Source organism: Neofelis nebulosa, chromosome 2, assembly GCF_028018385.1.
Source record: "Neofelis nebulosa isolate mNeoNeb1 chromosome 2, mNeoNeb1.pri, whole genome shotgun sequence".
Classification (NCBI taxonomy): Eukaryota; Metazoa; Chordata; class Mammalia; order Carnivora; family Felidae; genus Neofelis; species Neofelis nebulosa.
This window is the reverse complement of record NC_080783.1, coordinates 1,547,001-1,565,807: the sequence shown is the minus strand read 5'-3', so window position 1 is coordinate 1,565,807 and position 18,807 is coordinate 1,547,001. Positions and strand designations below refer to the sequence as shown.

The window sequence follows — 18,807 nt, the reverse complement described above, 5'->3', positions numbered from 1 at the left end:
CGCGGGGTGGATGATGGTCCCACCCGGGGAGGTGTGCACGGCTCGCCCCAGGGGTCAGTTTGGCAAGGGCACCAGGCAGAGTGCACGCGGGGGGCGCTGGGGCGGGGGCTGGCTGTCACAGGCACGCGTCTGAGCCCACGCCGAGAGCCTGCATGGTGTGCTCACCCCCTCGTGCAGCGCCCATGGCCCCGCGTGCCCCTCTACCCTGTCAGCTTCCAGAAATCAACCACCTTCCGAACAGGAGGCGGCACTGGCCTCTAAAAAGCAGGGAGGCCGTACCCGCGGGGACACAGCATGGCAGCACACGCTTCGGGGCCTGCAAACACGGAGCTCGCTCCGCCAACAGGACGCCCCGGCATCTCCGGGGAGGCGCGCCGAGGCCAGCTCCTGTCCCAACACTGCAGGGAAAGCCACTTCTTTCTCTGGCCCCCCCCCCCCCACCGTGCCCCCGCACCGTCCCCGAGGGGCACACCTCGGCTCCAGTGAGGCTCACGGACGAGCAGCTGTCAGCGCAGAGGGCACCTAGGGACCAAAGCCCCATTTCAAGGAGGACAAGAGAAGCCCGGGTCACTGACCCTTCAGTGTTGCCGTGGACGGTGGTGGCTGCGGGGACGCCCGCTAGAAGATGCCGCTAGATGAGCGAACGGAACATTTGCCGGAAGAGAGAAAGGGGCGAACGTTAAAAAAAAAAAAAAAAACAAAAAAAAAAACAAAAACAGGTCTGGGGTCTTTGCAGTTACTTCCGACCAGGTAACAATGATCATTCTATTGTTGTTTCCGTAGCCGCACATGCAGTTCACAGCTGGGAACAGCCGGCAGGCGCAGGCCCGCCCTCTGCACTCAGCGCTCAGCGCCGGGGGGAGTGGCTGGCGGACTCTGAGCACCACACAGTGCAGCCCTCTCCCTTCCACCTCCTCCCGCCGCGGACAGCAGCGCCTGCCTCAGACAAATGGCTCATTTTGCCAGCTCTTTGCGCTGGGACTGGCAGCCAGCTGGAGTGCTTTCTGCATCTAAATTACACCCTCTCAGCAAGACTGTTTCCCCCTCGCGGGAGGGGCTCGTTTTAATTTCGGCTTTGGCCGGTGCGTAGCAAGCTCGTTTCGCTTTTCATTTGAACAGAAACGAGTCTATTACGTTTGTCCACCGAGAAAGCAGGCTTCACATTAAGGGCACAAATACTACGGACGGGAAATACACGGACACCCGCCATCGGGCGCGTCTTAGCAACATGCTGGGGGCCATGTGGCCACCCCCCCACCCCGTTCCTTCTACAGAACGGGAAGGCGGAGAAGGGCTGCGGGGCCTCCTAGCGCCCGTGTGCGCGGGGGCAGCACCAGTGCGGGTGTTCAGGCCGAGAGACAGCGGAGAGGTCACGTCAACGTGACCAGTAGAGTGCTGTCCCACGGCCACACTAGGACACACCCTGTCCTCCTCCTCAAGGTCCAGCCCGCTGCCCTCTCCCAAAGGTGCTCTGCGGCACAGCAGCTGGGCCGGGGGCCGGGGGGGGAGAACTACCCATCTACTCAGAACCCTGGCCCCCCAGGTGTCCCACAAGGCGTGGCCCTCACATCCGGCACGGTTCTGTGCCGACTCCGCTAGAGGGCCTGCCGGGGCTCCGGGAGATGACCGAGACTGTGCCCTTAGGGGCCCGGGCTCTTAGGGAGGGGGCGGTCAACAGCTCTGAGCCCGGGGCCGGGTGCACGAGACTCTGGCCCCGGACACGACTGCTGCCCCGGCCTTGACTCCTCGGTGGCGAGGGCGGGAGGCGGGCAGGCAGCAGGACCGTGTGGGGCACAGGAACCCCAGGGGCAGACGCTGCAGTGGCCCCGGAGCTGCCCCCGGTGCAGGGTCGGGGGCTGGTCCGCTGCCCGGGGTCAGGTTCAGAAGAGGAGGGAGCAGAAGGGCAACCTGACCTCAGGTCAGCGTCCGGAGTTACTCCCCGAGCCCCAACACCAGGACTGGCCTGGGAGCCCAGCCGCGGATGCGCTGCCCACCTGGGCCCCGGCAGAGCCCCCCGACCGGCTGACGATGGGCCGTCCACGGCATCACAGGCGAGGTGCACACGCGCCCGACAAAACACCGCCTCTCCACCGCACACGGGTGGCGGCGTCTCTAAGGCGAGGGCCCGTGAGCAGCCAGCACGGACAGGAGTCCAGGCCGAGCTTGGCCCTGACGTGAAACCAAGTCACGGGCTGCTCTCAAGTCAGGAAATCCCACAGGGGCGTCTGCCAACCTCCCCCGGGTTTCCGTCCGCAGAGGAGGCTTGGACACTTTATTTGCTGTTCGCCGGCCTGTTCACAGGAGAGGAGACGCCAGAAGCGAACCGGGTCCTCGCTCAGCACAAGGGCCGGCAGGGCGTGCACAGCCCGCGGGGCCAGACACGGACTCCACCCCGGGGCCCGTCCGACACCACGTCCGTCGTGGTGCGAGGCCTGGGCCCCCGCTTCACCTCGTGCGTGTAGGATACCAAGATTAAAACGATCCTTCGGGCTCCCGATTTTTACAGAAGGGTTCAGGTCGTGCCCTCTGTGCTGCGACATTCAGAGACACGTGGTGCCTTTCGCCTGAGCGTCTTTCAGAGTCAGAGGGAGCGGGTGTCCAGCACCAGTGACCCTCCCCTCCAGGAGTGCGGGCGGCACAGCAGGTGTCCCTCTCCCGCCCCGTGACAGAACAGGGCTCACCAGGAGCGGGGAAGCGCCTATGCCAGCCTGCTTCTGGCAGGAGCGATGCTGGACCGCGGCTCTCCGGAGGGAGCTCCTAGCTGGAAAGGACCCCGCTCTCCCTCCAGCTTGCGCCTCCACCCTACTGTCCCTGCTCCCGTGCCCCGGACCTCCCCACCAGGCCTCCAGCACCCCGACACACTGTCCTCTGAGACTGTGTCCCCATGGCGTCCCATCCGGATCCACCAGAAGAGCCACATGCCCCGCACCCCCCGAAGCCACGCTGCTCTTCTCCGGAAGCTGAGTCGGGCGCCCCAGGGTCGGGCCCTACCTGCTGGGCCAATGCGCTCACCCCGCCGCTGGGCCCCACGGCCGTGATCACTTCAGCACGTCCGGGGCTACGGTGCGGCGGCCGGGACGCAGGCTCCGTGGGCCTCCACTGCGAGTGGGTTCATTACCGCACTACATATACAGAGGAAGATGCCTTTGTGGAAACTACAGGAGGGATTTTGGAAACAGTCGCTGGGCACAGCCTCATTAAAACAATTAATTCCCCGAAACTACATAGCACTGAACAGACTGCTTCCCGGAATGCAACTGAAGGGTGGGTCTAACCTCGAAGCTACACACTAACCCCGGAAGGAACACTTAGGAAAATCTGCTACCGTTCTTATTAAAACCATTTTTTAATTAAGAATTTCAAGTCAATAGTATAGGCCAACAAAACATATATACGCATTTAAGAAAAGAGTTGACTGTGTCTCATCGGCTTCCCGTTGGAACAGCCCTTACGTGAGCTGCCTTCGGTGACTTCGGGCCGGTGGTGGTGGCAGGCCAGACTACCACATCTTGCACGGAGTTTTAGGCTCTTCGGGGCTTCTGGGGAGGAGTTTCTAACAGGGTGCAGCCCAGCAGAGTCCAGGTGGGGGTCCCCGACACAACGGGGCACCAGAATGAGCCCAGGCAGGCACTGGGAGGGCTGAGGGTGAGGGCCACTCACGTCGTGGACACGTTCCCGCAAAGTGCCCTTTCCCTTGTGAAATCCAGACGATACGAGATGCTCCCTCTCGATGGGGGTGACTGCTGCGAATCTCTGCCTCCGTTTTCGGGCTCCCGATTTCCCTAAAGCAAAGCCTCAGGTCCCCAGCTTTTATTTCCACCCAGGTATAAAACCGAGAATTACTTGGGTACATTCTTCCATTCATCGGGTCCTGACCAGCCAGCCAGGGGCTGCTGCCTACACAGCCTTCCCTGTGCAAGCCCAAATGCGTGACAGTAACTGTGGCTTTCTCTCCACCCCCACCCTGCCAAACCCCCCACGTCCTGCAGATCTGCCCCAGTGTGAGCACAGACTGTGCCTTCCTACGAGAAAGCAGCTGCCGGCTGGCCCCTTTGTTCTGACATGTGCACCGCTAACGACAAGCAATCCAGAAATGGGCAACTGGGAGACAGGACCCAGAAGGACCCCAAGCCAAGTCAGGAGCCGGCAGGCTTTGGGGAAAAATGGGACGCTGGACAAACACAGTGGCTTTTGGCAAGGAAGACACGAGTTTCCTTTGTCTCTGAAATGGAAGCACAACGTGACCGGGGGCTTCCGGCACACCTGCGTCCCCTCACCTGCTGCTCCGGCCACACACCTGTGCAGGAGCAGGGCTGGCGGACGCGAGGAGCATCTCCGACTCCCTTTAAGAAGCTCAGTGTTCACAACCTTCTGCTTATAAGGGCCGGTAGAACAGACAAGTCCTTGAGAGAAAAAGCAGCACTTTTTCCGTAACACAAAACTCTCCCGTCCGCGCACACGCCCGTAAGAAAAACTGCAGACAAAACCACGTTGCTGCAACACTTAGGCCCTGGTCACCAAAGCAGCAAATATTCCGACACGGGGTATTTAAAACACAGGGTTTTATTTCAACTCTGGGGTTTTCGGGGGCGGGAAGCTTCTTTTGTGAAACGAAATGATGGGGTGCTCTGAAGTCAGGAGATCCTACAGGGGCGCCTGCCAACCTCCCCCGGGTTTCTGTCCGGAGAGGAGGCTTGGACACTGTTTATTTGCTGTTCTCCGGCCTGTTCACAGGAGAGGAGACGCCAGAAGCGAACCGGGTCCTCGCTCAGCACGACGCCCGGGTGCGCGGGCCGGCAGGGCACGCACAGCCCGCGGGGCCAGACGCGGACTCCAGCCGGTGCTGTCACACGAGCTGGGAAGGGCGCGTCCGCGTGTGGAGAGCCGGCTCCCACCCAAGCCCGACCGCACAGCGGACCCCGCCACCAGCTAGGGATGCAGCGGCGCGATGCGGAGGCCGACGTGGCGAGCGGGCTCGTTAGGGCCGAGACACCAGGGACAGCCAAGATAATTAAAGATGTTTTTCTTTTCCTTCCTCCTCTCCTTAATGGTCTGAGGCACTTCGTCCAGAAAACGGCCCACAACTGGCCCCGTACCCTTCAGAGCGGCAATGAAGGTGGCGTTTCTCAGGGAACCGCGAAGCTTCCACACTGAGGTCTGACTCCAAGTCACATGCTGCTGGGAAACTTTATTTTCAGTTGTTAACCCCCTCCCACCCCCATAAAAGGGAAGGTGGGAAGGGGGAAGGAAGGAAAGAGAAGAGGTGAGGGAGCAGGGGAGGAGGGGAGGGCAGTAGGGGAGAAGGGAGGGGAAGAAGAGGAGAGGTGTGAGGAGGGAGGGAGAGGAAAGCAGAGAAGGGGAGGGGAGGGGAGGGAGAGGGGTAGATGGAGGGAGGGAGGAGGAGGGGAGAGATGAGGGGAAGAGAGAGGCAGGGAGGGGAAGTGAGGGGAAAGGAGGGAAGGGAAAAGAAGGAAGAAAAGGAGGGGAGCAGGAGGGGAAGGAGGGGGGAAGGGCAGGAGAGCAGATCTCTGGCCACCAGGCCCAAAGAGCACTGCCCGGGCTCCAGTCCCGGGACGGCAGGCCGTGTGCCCGCCGAGCACCGGAGGGGGTGGGCGGGGCTGGACGGGTGGGAGGGGTGCCAGGAGCCGGACGTTAACTTGCACGTCGCGTCAGTCTCCCACGTCTCAAAGGTGGCAGGTGGCCGGGGTGCAGCTCCGAGGAGGGAGCCCTGGGTTCAACGGGATCCACGACTTGCACCTGCCCCACGGCGGCCCTGACGCGCGGAACTCTACAACGAGCGTGCGAGAAGTTTTCCACGTCTCAGTGGAGAAGTGGGATTTTCCCTTTCCATGTTCGTTTCTGAAGAGAACATAGAGCTCGTTGCTTTGCTTTCGGAGGAATTACAACGATGGTCCTCCTGTGTGTCTCCTGACATGTCTTTTAGAAGAAACGGGTGGTTCTAGGAGCAGGCGGTGATTTCTTCCCTGCCTGTTTCCTGTGCCCCCTGCAGTAGCCAGACGGCCGGTCAGACAGCTAAGTGCCTCAGGGGCCCTCTGTGTCCTCGCCTCTGACTGAATAAACCAAATGCATCAAAGCTCACGGTCGGTGAAGTGCAGGCAGACACGTGTGTGCACGTACATGTATGTGACGTGTGCGTGTGCAGACGTGTGACGGAGGCAAATGCCACGGAAACAGTTTTATTTTTATTTCTTGAAGTGTGAAGACAGGTACAAAATCTGCATGACACTGAACACGGCTGCAATGAAAGGGAATTCTTCTAGTAACATCTAGTAACATCTGGTCTTTAACAGCAGATTTATTTCCCCGGTGATAATTCTGGATCATTCCCAAAGCTACAAGATTCCCGCCTTCCAAACACTAGAGGCTCCCGGTCCCCCAGCAGCTACACTACAGGCGGCCTGGTTCCGGCTCACCCACCCCTCCCCCCGAGTAACCTGCAGGGACCCCACGAGTGAGGCAGACCGGAAGTGTCCCCGTCATCGCGATGCAGGCCACGGAGGAGGGTCCGTCACTTCAGCCAGATCCACTTGTCACCCACGTCCGCATTGTACCCGGGGCAGTACTTGCGTCCTGGCAGCTGTGGGAGGGAAAGCCATGGTCACATGCTTTACAAGGAACACGGAGACCCCGGCTCACCCGCCCGAGAGCTTGTTCGAGTCCGAGCTTCCTCGGCAGGACCAGGGGGCCCGCCCCATGACGGGTGCTGCTCCAAGGGGAGTCACACAGGCCCCCGGTGAGAGCTCGGCCAGCTGGCATGCTCCGGCAACCAGCAGACCTGGGCGTGGCCTCTGGCTGGCTTTGACGGCCATGATTTAAAAACACGGTGACACTGCAAAACCTGCCAATGAAATCACACCTCCGGGGGGCACAGTCTGGACCAGCACACTCTCGTGAGTCCTCGGGTGAGGCTAACGCGGGGCCCTCCACCCTCCGCCACCTATGTGGGCAGGTTAAGGAAGCGGGTGAACCGTCAGGCCTGACCTCAGTGGGAACCTCCAGGAGCAGGGGTGGGGGAGCGGCTGGACCCAGGAGGGCTGTTTGTCAGGGGAGCAACGGGGCCGGGAGGAGGGAGGTCTCCTGCCGGCCCGCCCGCCGTGTACCCGAGGGAAGTCAGGGGCACAGACGGGGGATGCAGGGCAGAGAGACCGTGCCACGCAGACGCGAGCCCAGCCCCGCGGGCAAAGGAGTCTGCATCGAGACCAGGGCTCGCCGGCCCTGAGTGGCCACAAAAGGCAGCACCAGCCACAGGGTGGCCTCGCGACGGAGCTGCGTGTGGCTCACCCAGACCCGAGGGACGCGCTGCGCAGGCAGGGAAACGCTCAGATACAGCACGCTTTTCAAGTTACGTAAATGGGAACAAAATACTGAATTTTCTTTTTCATATTTTCACATCGATGTGGAAAGATCTGTACACGTTACATGCAAAACTCTTCCAAATTTTGCACATAGTACTGAAGTATTAAAAAATAAATAAACCACGGGCACCTGGGTGGCTCAGTTGGTTAAGTGTCTGACTCTTGGTTTTGGCTCAGGTCACAATGTCAAGGTTCGGGAGTTCGAGCCTGACACGCTATGGGCATAGGGCCTGCCTGGGATTCTCTCTCCTCCTCTCTCTCTGCCCCTCCTCTGATCACTCTCACGCTCAAAATAAACTTAAAAAAATAAAGTAAATCAGTCTTTCCTTTATCCTGATCAGCAAAAGGCATCCACCTGCAGCCACAGCGAGGGGAACCACTGAGGGGCACGTGGGCAGCGTGTCCGTGAAGGCCCTGAACGCCACTCCCAAGGCCAGAGAGCCCTGACGACCAGCTCTGAGGCCCCCGGCCCAGGTTCTCTCCTGGCTACCGGAGCCTCAGGTTTGCGGGGGGGGGATTCTGTAGCGGCAGCGGAGGTCCGGCCACCGGGGCGCTGGCGGGAGGGGTGAGCAGGGAGCTGGCACACAGGTAGAGGAGACACGCGTGGGCCATCTCTACTTCCAGGCCCGGGGTACCCTGCTAACGGGGCCCTACCCAGGTGCCACGAGCACTCTGGGAACACAAGAGGAAAACAAAGGACAAGACCCAGCTCTCCAGGAGTTGAGAGTCTTGGGGGCAGACTGGCAAGGGAGCACGCGCGACACGCCCACAGCCCACGGCGGCGCTGCGGGCCAGCCCAGCGCGGAGAACGGGGGACACCCCGGGGAGAGGCGGGCGCCCGCGGCCGCTGTGCGAGCTACGGGACTCGGAAGCGGCAGGAAGAGGTGAGCTCTTCTGCTCTCTGACTCCGACAAGCACTTGGGTGTAAGGTGGTCGCTGGGCCGGAGCAGGTGCAGGGAGTGCCGCGGGCGAGGGCCGCAGGGACCGACACCGCTCTGGCCTCCTTGGGCCCGAAGGGCTCAAGGTCCTGGGTAAATAGAGGGGAGCAGGGGGAGGACAGGCGATGTCCCCGGGGAAGGGGGCCCCCGCCGGGCTGTGGACACCGCACGGGAGCAGCCCCGGGCATCTCGTGGAGGTGGTGTGGGGCCCTGGAAGGCTGGGTCCGAGGCTCCAGAGACAGGGCCATGCGGAGATCCGCGGGCAGGCCCCCACCACCCAGCAGGCGGCCCACGGAGGGCAAGAACAAGGAGGGAGGGCAGGCCGGGCGCCATCCGGAAACACCCAGCAAACGGCCGTCCGGGCACCAAGCCGCAGCAGGAAAGGAGCGCGCACCCGCCGGAAGACGGCCTCTCTCTGAGCACCCGCCGCAGCGCCACAGGCGAACAACACAACGCTGGCGTCTCCGCGCAAGAGCGCTGAGGCTCTGACCCGCCCGACCCTGCGGCAAACCCGCGCGGCTGAGCCCCCGGGTTTCTGAGGTCAAGGTGTCCTTCGTGCTGGCGTCTGCCACACGGGCCCTCATGGCAGCACCTGCTGAGGACAGGCTGCGCAGGCGACAGCTGGCTCTGTCCTCCTCTTCGCAAATCCAATTTCCCACCACGGAGCAAATAAAAACTAGCAGAACGTCAAACCTGCTGAGTCCGGCCAGTATCTACTAACTGCCCCGTGAAGCCTGCTCCCTGGACATCTCAGGGTGCTGTTTCACTGGCCTTTGATTCCAGATCCTCAGGGTCCCTTTCCAGTGCACATAAGCCAACAGAGACCCCAGCGAGGGTTTCCATCCGGAACATTTCACACCGCGGGGGCACAAGATAAGCCGCTTACACGTTACTTCATAGCTGCGTCTGCTCATTTAAATAAACCTGCAAACCAGCAGAACCCAGTTCACATTCGTCATGTGAGAAAACACAGCCCCGCAGCGGCACCGCTCAGGAACCGACACCAGAGCAACACCTCCCCGGGCCCGGCCACCCCTTAGCACACACAGGCTTGTAGGTGCGCATCCCCGGACGAGGGCCACCTCCTCGGTGACGGGGCCGCTAGCCGGGACTACTCTGTAGACAGGAGCCGCCCAGCGCCTCCCGAGTATAAGCGTCCAGCCTGTACGGGACAAATGACCACCTATCTTCCTCAAGCCGCTGATGTTCCAGTTTGTTTTCTGGTTCTCCCAGCTGAACTTACTTCTGGTCTTAGTTTGTTCTTCGTGCACGGGAAAATATCTTAGAAGAAATTTTGACTAGCGGAAGGCCCCCTCTTCACCCTGAAAACATCCCATGAAGCGTTACATGTGAAGTGTGGGGGGCCACCTGCTGACCGGGCCTGAGGACCGCTGCGTGTGCACGGGGCGAGGGAGGGAGGAAGGCGGCCTAGGAACTCAAGCCTTCAGCGCTCCCTCTCCGAAATTCCACGTGGGACATGTGAGCTGAGGATAATCTTGCACGCACCTGTCCTCTGAAGTCACGGCGCTGTGCCGGTTTAATACTCTCATGAATTTGTTTCCCCACCTTTTCCATTTACCATTAAAAATCAAAAAGTTTAGGGGCGCCTGAGGGGGGGGCTCAGTCGGTTAAGCATCCGATTTGATCTTGGCTCAGGCCATGATCTCAAGGTTCCTGAGATCAAGCCCCACGTCAGGCCCTGCGCTGACAGCGCAGAACCTGCTTGGAATCCTCTGTCCCTGCCCCTCTCCTGCTCATGTGTGCACGCATGCTCTCTCTCAAAATAAACATTAAAAAAAAAAAAAAATCAAAAAGTGAATTTCCTTAAGAAAACACTGCAGCAAACCACAAACACAAACTCTTCCAGAAAAGTGGCCAAGCTGCCTGGTGCCCGGTATCGTGGTGAGTGGCTCTCACCACGGCCCACCCCTGGGGCTCTCCGTGATGAGTGGGCTCAGTGCCCCCGTAAACCTGACGATCGGGGCTGGGCACTGGGAAGAGCCAGGAACAAGCAGGAGGCTCGGGTGAGTGGCACAGAGAGGGCACTGATGTCCCGGAGGAGGCGGGAGGGTGGCCTTCCACCCGAGCTCCCCCTGGGCAGCCCTCCTCGGGGTGTCGGGGGGCGCACAGCCTCGCAGTCCAGAGACTGAGGACGTGGGCATCCGAGGCTGTCCGCAGCTCAGTGGTTTCCTCCCCAGGCCCAGGTCTTGTTCCCACTGGCATCATCTTGATTGGCACGGAAGAGATGGGAAAAGACACGAATACCAAAGTACGTATTTGCAAAATCATTCCCGATTTCCCCAAATTATTTAATTGTGCAAAATCTGCGTGTCAGAGGGTCGTGTGTAATTTAAACTAACATTTATAACGGTGGGAACTGTGAGATCCCTGATCCTCCTGGCAAACAGCACACGACAGCTTACTGGACAGCCCCCCCCACACACACACATGCACGCTCACACACACACGTATGCACACACAAGGCACGTACACACACGCACGCATACACTTGCACGCACACGTGTACGCACACACGCACGCATATACGCACACAGGCACACGCACGTACACACACACACGCGCGTGCACGCACACAGGCACAAAAGTACGCACACACGCGTGCACTGCTAGCACACGACCCCTGGAAGGGGACGTTCAAAAGAAACTTCTCACAGGCTGCCTCTTAGGGGCCCAGGGGCCGGGGGCCAAGGAGGGAGAGCTGAGCTAACTGCACACTCCACGCCTTCTGAAGCTCATAGCACACGCAGTCCTTTCTCTTCTCTCTCTAAAAGAAAGGCTAAGTAGCCCAGGGATAAACAGCTAGAGTGTGCACGGGACTAGGATCCGAACCCACGTCTTCCGGCTCGGACTCCGTTCCCATTCACTAGGCCACCGGCCACAACTGCCTCCCGTGTGCAGCCCGTGGGCCAACCTGCTCCGTGAGGCTTTCCTGGAGAGAAACCATCTTCGACTCGTGCCTCCAGGTTTCCGTGTTTCAGGTACACTTGTAGAAGGGGGGCTGCTCACTCGAGGGCACATAAACAGTGAGCAGACAGATGCTGACACAGCACTCAGGAGGCACGGAAGCCACCGGCCCAGATTGTGACGCCGCTGCTTGCCCCACGGGGGCGATTCTGGGCTTCCACGTGTCCTTGTGCACTTAACACAGGCTGCGGGCCCAGTGCCGGGGACGGCCTAGTGCCGGGACCCGAAGACCACCTCCAGCCTGACGACTGTGCTCGGGGAAAACAAGGTTTGGCTGGAAGTCGGTCATGCCGCTTGTCTGCAGACTGACTGTGGCGCCTCTATGCCCAGAGAGGGGCCGGGTGAGCGGCTGTATGTGCCCAGGAGAGGGGGGCAGTGAGGGTACGTGCCCGAGAGAGGGGCCGGGTGAGGGGCCCGGTGAGCAGCCATATGTGCTCTGCCACTGAGGATGGACCACGTGAGAGCCACCGGACCAATTCACACCAGGACAGACAGGTCAGGGTGGCTAGCATCTGTGGGCAGAGAGCCAGAAGGGAGGCCCCGGGCGAGGAAAGAGGCTCATCGCAGTGACCCACTGGGTCTGCGGCTGGGCACGTCCGTGCACGCGTGAGATGACGCTCCCGGAGGCAGGCAGAGGGCCACCCGAGGGAAAGAGCATTTCTGCAAGGTGCTCCCCTCAGGCCGTGAGTGACTGAGCTCCAGGCAGCCAAGGCCCGCCACGCCCACGTATCGGGCTAATCCTTCCCTAGAAGTCAGGCTACCTGAGACTCACCAAAAAGCTAAGGTATCAAACCCCAAAAGCTTGTTAAACTGATTTGCAGTCACCTCCGGTTGGCAGAGTAAACGTTCTAACACTCTTCAGAGGAATAAAACAAAATCTAGTACTCAAAAACGTAGAACTAACAACACAGAGCAACCACTGAAAAGTCTCTAGACACGTGAAGGGGAAAATGTAACTTGGGGCGCCTGGTGGCTCAGTCGGTTGAGAGTCTGAATCTTGGTTGCGGCTCAGGATGTGATCTCCCGGTTTGTGAGTTCAAGCCCCGTATCGGGCTCTGTGCTGGCAAGGTGGAGTCTGCTTGGAATTCTCTCTCTCCTTCTCTCTGCCCCTTCCCCGCTTGCTCTCTCTCAAATATAAACAGAAAGAAGGAAAGAAAGAAAGAAGGAAAGAAAGAAGGAAAGAAAGAAAGAAAGAAGGAAAGAAAGAAGGAAAAGAAAGAAAGGAAGGAAGGAAGGAAGGAAGGAAGGAAGGAAGGAAGGAAGGAAGAAAGAAAGAAAGAAAGAAAGAAAGAAAGAAAGAAAGAAAGAAAGAAAGAAAGAAAGAAAGAAAGAAAGAAAACATAACCTGTAACCAGGGGAAAACAAATTAGGGGCGAAAACAAATTAGGCTCAGACAAATCGTCAGACAATGACGATGACGGATTACGAAACAAGACCGTTAAAACAGCTATGATAAAAATATTCAACCTCCTGAAGGAATTAAATGAAAAATGAAAATAATGAGAAAAGTAGAAAACGTAAAAAGAAACAAATAAAAATCCTAGGTTAAAAGAAAATGGGATTTCTGAAATAAGATTCCACCTGACGGGGGTGGTGGTCACAGCAGCGTGCGGCTCAGATGTCCCCACCGCCCCCCCGTGCCGACCCTGTGGTCCACCACCCCATTCGCACCGAGGCCACGCCCTGGTAAGGCGCTCGGCCCTCAGCTCAGAGCCACAGAGGGTCCAGGCCAGCCCGTCTGTGGGGGCCGTGGGACTCTCCCTCGTCCACCTGGCCAGGTCCATCCTGCACGGCTGCTACACCACACTCCTCCCGTCCCTCTCCGGTCACGGACGGCACGCAGCGGAGGACTAAAGGCTCCCCCTGCACCTCGCATCTCTCCCCTTTACTCCTCACGGGTGTCTCCCAACAGTCTGGGCAATTTAATCCCGTCTTGGCTTCTGTTCCTCGGAGGGCCCAAACGAACACAAGGGAACTGCCAGCGTGTCTCACACACACGAGGAAACGGGGAACCGAAAGTAAGGCACAGAGACAAAAAGGCCCAAAACAGAATCTCGGTGACCTCTGGGTCACCGTCAAGTCGGACAACGTCTGTGCACGGAGCCCCAGAAGGGGCGAGGAACAACACCCGGGGCAACAGCGCCCAAGCGTGCTCACAGATGCTACGGACACCGAGCGAGCGCCGCGCACAGGCGGGACACGACGGCTCGCGGAGGCGCGTCGTGACGAAGCGGCTGGGAAGCGGTGACAAAGACAGAGAGCAAGAGGCACAAGGGCCGCGGGCAAGCAGGACCTCACACTCGTCCACGGAAGCCGTGTGGCCAGGATCCACGGGGCCTCAGCGGGTCGGGGCGGGGGACGCGCGCCAACCCGGGATTCTTCTCCGGGCGCCCGTGTCTGTGAAAGTGCAGCTGAAGCTGGTTCTTCTCGTTCTTCAAGCAAGAGCTCACAGGACGCGCTGCCAGCAGACCCCTGCTGTAAGCAGCACGAGAGAGCCGCCAGACGGAGGCCTGGGACCGCAGAGCGCGAGCGCGCCAGAGAAGGGAGCGACGGGCGGGTGGCGGGTCACGAGGAACCTCTCACTTGTTTCACAGAGAACTGACCGTCGGAAGCTGAAATAACGGCAACAGGTCACGAGCTACCGACGCGGGTAACGCGAAATGCAGGGGAGCAACCCGGCAGAGGCGGGAGGAGCTGGGCGGGAGGCGCCCCCGTGGCCTGGCAGGACAGGACGGGCCGCTCGCGGGCAGCCGGTGGCGAGGGACAGGCGCGCGCCGGAGCGGCCATTAACGGTGAGACGGGTGTAGCCTTTGAGTCAAGAGCGGAAATAAAACGGAAGTATAGACCATTATCAACCAAGCCAAAAGCAGCAGGAAAAGAGAAAACGATGCAAATCTGACCCTCACGTGCTACGGCGTCGACGCGTGGCGCTGGAGAGCAGGTTCCCAGCAGGAAGAGACCTCGCCCCTCCCCAGTCGCTCACTGCGCGGCCCTCTCTGGGCCAGGCTCTGGCTCCTGCAGCTCTGCTTCCCCCCCCCTCCCCCCCCAGGCCTGCTCCATCACCACCTCCCGGGAAGGAAGTGCCCTGGCCCCCGTCTGTGACAGAGACTAGAACACTGGTGCTCGGGGGAACAGAGCCGGCCCCACCTCCCGCACAGGCACCTCCCCGAGGGAGCAGCTGACGACTGGCTGTCCGCGCCTCTGCCTCTTCTTCGCTCCTGCTCTTCTGGGGTGCCTCCCCGGGCCGCTCTTCCTCCCCGGCTCCTGCCCCTCTCTCCACGAGCCCTCCCTGTCCCCTGGGAGCCCCTGCACCCGTCCGCAGACTCTCCTCCTGGCACTCATCTCAAAGCGACGCCCAGGGCAGTCACCGGCCTACTTATCGACGCCAGCGATGGTCACCAAGTCCCGCCGCCGGCACCGCCTCACACGTCCCGACGCCACGAGGGGCAGGCGGGCGCCGTCCCTGCTTGACAAGATGTTACGTGACCTGCCCGAGCCGCCGGGCTGCAAGCGGCAGGCTAGAACCGCGGGTCTCAAGTCCAGGATCATCTTCCGGGACACTGGGAGCGGGTTAGCAGACAGGAAGTCCTCCCCGCTGCTAACTCTGGAAAATGATATAGTAGCTTTGTCTCTCTCGACCACATGCTGCCTTTCCTGAGTTTTACCAAATTCCATTCACTCCCTCCGATTTATTGTTTATCTGCCAGTCCTGGTGTATCATGCTGTGCTGCTTAAGTTTCTAGAATAGAGACGCCTGGGCGTGTGTCGGGGCACGGTCCCCGCTCCACGCTGGCCTGGGAGGGTGGACGCCCAGGCTTTCCCACCTCCTCTCGTGTTTCCTGCAGAGTCCGGTCGGGAACCCTGGCTCTCAGCGGTCACCGCAGGGCGCTCACTGAGGCTCACGGTCTCTTAGCGGCTCTCCAGAGAACTAGAACACAGGCAGGAGGAATTCTGGCCTCAAATCCTTTGTTGTATTACTGTCGGGAGGTGAATTTTTTTAAAAGGATCAAATGAAGCCCTCCTTGTATTGGACCCGCCTCACCCCACGAGAGCCAGGACGTGGGTGATACCGGCTACGACGGACTCTGCTCTTTCCAGATGCTCTGCCGGCTCGGTAAGTCTGGAGTGACCCCGGGATTCCAACTTCCGATCTCTGCTTCCCATTATCACGTAGAAATGCTAATGGACTCTAAGAATCTGTCATTAATTTCAAAGAGCGTGGCAGAAATTATTTTAGAGTCACTTCTCTGATATACAATCTCCCTGATTTTCCATTACTGCTAAGCATAAATCAAGGATGAAACTCTGAAATCAACTCCCCCCTCAAAATCTCATTTTATCAAAGACAATTTTCAAAAGCCATCTTTTAAAGAACAAGTGCCTTCTATCTTTAGCACAAACACCACAGCCTGTTACAAACACATCCACACTCAGCGGCCAAATCCACTGCCAGAAGCACCACAGAATCGTGTGTTTGCAAGGACTCACGTGAGCAGTGAGTGGAAAAGGCCCTAACTCAAGCACTCGCTTAAACACCTGAAAACAGTATTCTTTCTAGAAACCCTAAAACGAAAGTATCGACTGAGCGCACCGCCAAGTCCGGGCGCCCGGGCTTTGTCAGGCTGCGTGCTAAGGCGTCTCCCCGTGACCTGCCACCAGCAGAGCCTCGGATAACGCGTGACAATCCGCAGTTTCACTCAGAGGAAAGCACCTGGTGAAAAGCCCGCCTCGTGCACTAGCGGTCTTCTCCGGGGGACACGTGTTATCCTCACACGCGGGACTCGAAGTCACGGGGCACACGGACCGATGCGGAGTCTCGGGGACGCGCTCTCCAGGCAGCGTGTGCAGGGGCACTCGCAGTGCACGTCTCGGCGCGTCTTCCAGCCCCGACGGGCGAAGGGCAGGCTGGAGAGCACTCTACGCGCTCAACTAAACAACGTCCACGCTGAGAATCTGCACTTGGACACAGACACACGTAGCAGATTAAGTTCTAACTGAGGCTAACGCGTCGAGAGGAAGCGCAGAACAATTAAACGTCGGCACCTCTCCTCCCGAGCGTGTTCACGTGAACGGATGCTACGGCTCCTGGTCACTGCATGTCTGTCTTTATTAAAGGGAATCTCACAGGAGCGAGAGCACACGGTGTTAGCATACTGGAGTGACTGACCGTCTCTGTTCTGAAACATGGGTCACTTGGTGCTGCGGTGAAGACAACTTGAGATAGTGGAGAAATAAAAGCAGGAGAGGAAGCAGAAGACCGTTGTCCTAGCAACTGTCTTGGACACAATCGGATTGGTGGAGGGAGCGCCGTATCTTAACAGCATCTGGCCTCCCTAAATTGAAAAGACACCGAATCGGTAAAGTAGAAACCAATTCACAGCTTGTCTGCCCTAAGGAAGGGCTGCACGGAAATAAAAAGCGACCCAATACAGTGTCTGAAAAATGACTTTCAAAAGTTAGCAGGCTGCTACGCACACATCAGCACCCCCCGAGCAGGCCCCGGCCGTTCCAAGTACCGAAGGGGGCCGGGCGAACAGAAAGAGCATGGATGGATATTCTCAGACTCCAGGCACGCGTGCCCCCTGCAAACATCACTTCGGGAGAAACTGGAGACAGGCAGTCACCCGGAGTGTGGCAGGCACCTGAAAGGACCCGGACCCCAGCCAGCGACAGAGCTGAGCAAACACCGAGGTCACAGGATCAACCAAACCAGACGAAAACTAAAAAATCCTATTCCTGTGAAATCTCAGGTCTGTCTTCACTAGTCCGCACCCCCAGGTCAGGACACAGCTAAGCCGGAAATGCTCACGCACACGCGCCTGCACGCCAGCCACCCCGGCGGCCCCCGTGTGGCTGCTGTGCCCGAAGGGCTGGCTGACGGGACGCAGCCCCAGTGCGTCCCCCGGGAACCTCCACCCCCAATCGCAGATAACCTCTGTGCCAGGCGGTTCGTTTACAAATGGGAATAACGACAACGGTGCCTTCCTGTGGCAGCAGCACGGGGCCTCGCCCACAGCTCACAACCGGCCGCCCTCGTACTGCAGCCTCCCCGTCAGCCCTGCCTCTCAGCTCTCACCCCTGCCCCGGGACCCTCCAGCCTGCACCCCAGCCGTCCCCTCAGAGCCCCTCTCCTTCTCACTGCCGACCACCAGGAGGGCGCCAAGGCCCTCGGAGGATCTGGGCCCTGCTGCGTACCCGCTGTCTGCCAACAGAAGGCCCTCGCCAGCCAGGATGGCGTCTTCCGAACCATCACCCCAGACTTCCGCCCTTGACGCCCTTCCTTAGGAGGGTGCCACCGGAGCTGATCTCTGAGCCCCGCCTTTCCCTAAAGGTGAGTCTAAAACTCAGCTCAGAGGCTTTTTTGTAGACAGTGAGTAATCCCAAGTGAAGCCCGCGGTTCAGCATAAAGGACTGACGAAAGTCCGTTCTACCTCTTCTTGTCCTCGCCTGAAGCTGGACGGAGCCTGTCGGGCCCTGTGCCCCCCACAGGCAGGTCCTCTACTGGGCCAGCGGCCCACCGGCGGGGGTCTCTGGCGCGACAAGAGCCTCAACCACCGGATCTCACGAAGTGGTGTCCACTCCCGCTCAGGGCGACCGCTCCTGCAGGCGCTGGGGCCCGCCTGCGCACCGTGCCCACGGCCCTGAGGGCGGCCACACCTGCTCGGCGGGCCGGCGACCCCTTCTGCACCCCTGCAGTCTCTGCCCACCTGCTGCACCCACCCTCCCGTACCTTCTCCCTCACTTCCTGCTGGCTCTTGCCCTTGTGCTACAAAAACACTGAGATCTCGGCCTTTCGAGATAGAACAAAATACGGGAAAGCCCGCTGCCACCGCTCTGCCCAAACTCTCGGTCGAGGGCCAGCAGCCCGCACCACCCCGACCTTCCCACAGCACCGACACAGGCGCCGTGCCCTCGGCCGCGGGGGCTGGGCCGGCTCCGGGGGCTCCTCCGCCCCACCAGCCCTCCTCCCCCGCCCCTCCTCCCGCGGCGGCTCCTGTTGGCCCAGGCCCCGGGCCCACACGCTGCGGGGAAGGGGCAGCTCCTCCGGGGGCCATGGTACTTCCCCTGCCCCCCACCCTCCGAGGGGAACGGGTCATTACTTCAAACAGCCACGCCCATGGTACTTGTCGCTGCAACTGCAGACTTCGACCAAACGTTATGAAAACAGAAAGTGTGAGCCTGAAAAGGAGAACGGGGCTGAAATGCTTTGGCTGAGTGGCCAGAACACACCGTGGGAGCAGGTACAGGAGCTCGGTGGGGGCGAACCCTGTGCCCCCACTGTGCCCCCAGTGGTCCCCACGCTTTACAAAGCTGGGCGGACTTGCTTCCACGAGCGTCCCCTAGGACGGCCTGACCGACAGGCAGTTACACGAGAGCGCCACTCCAGCATGCAGAGGGGACAGGCGTCCTCGGTGTCCAGCTGGTCCTGGAAAGTTCTCCAGCGAGACACCTTTTCTGGGTTCACTCAGTTAACACAGGATCCATTAGGAAGTGTGCCCGAGGCCCCA

The 18,807-nt window shown here is 59.8% G+C and overlaps 1 protein-coding gene across 3 annotated transcripts in view; it reads right to left on the bottom strand.

Moving 5' to 3' along the window:
• Positions 1-6,190: 6,190 nt before the first annotated feature.
• Positions 6,191-18,807, bottom strand: part of NDUFA10 (NADH:ubiquinone oxidoreductase subunit A10) — a 51,898-nt gene continuing 39,281 nt past the window's right edge. For 2 of the 3 annotated variants that reach the window (XM_058699231.1, XM_058699251.1), the window contains one exon: positions 6,191-6,598. In XM_058699231.1, coding sequence (XP_058555214.1) covers positions 6,530-6,598 — 69 coding nt within the window. In that variant the 3' untranslated portion in view covers positions 6,191-6,529. Of the gene's footprint in view, positions 6,599-16,213; positions 16,253-18,807 lie in introns of those variants that run through there. The other variant, XM_058699241.1, reaches the window with a different exon arrangement.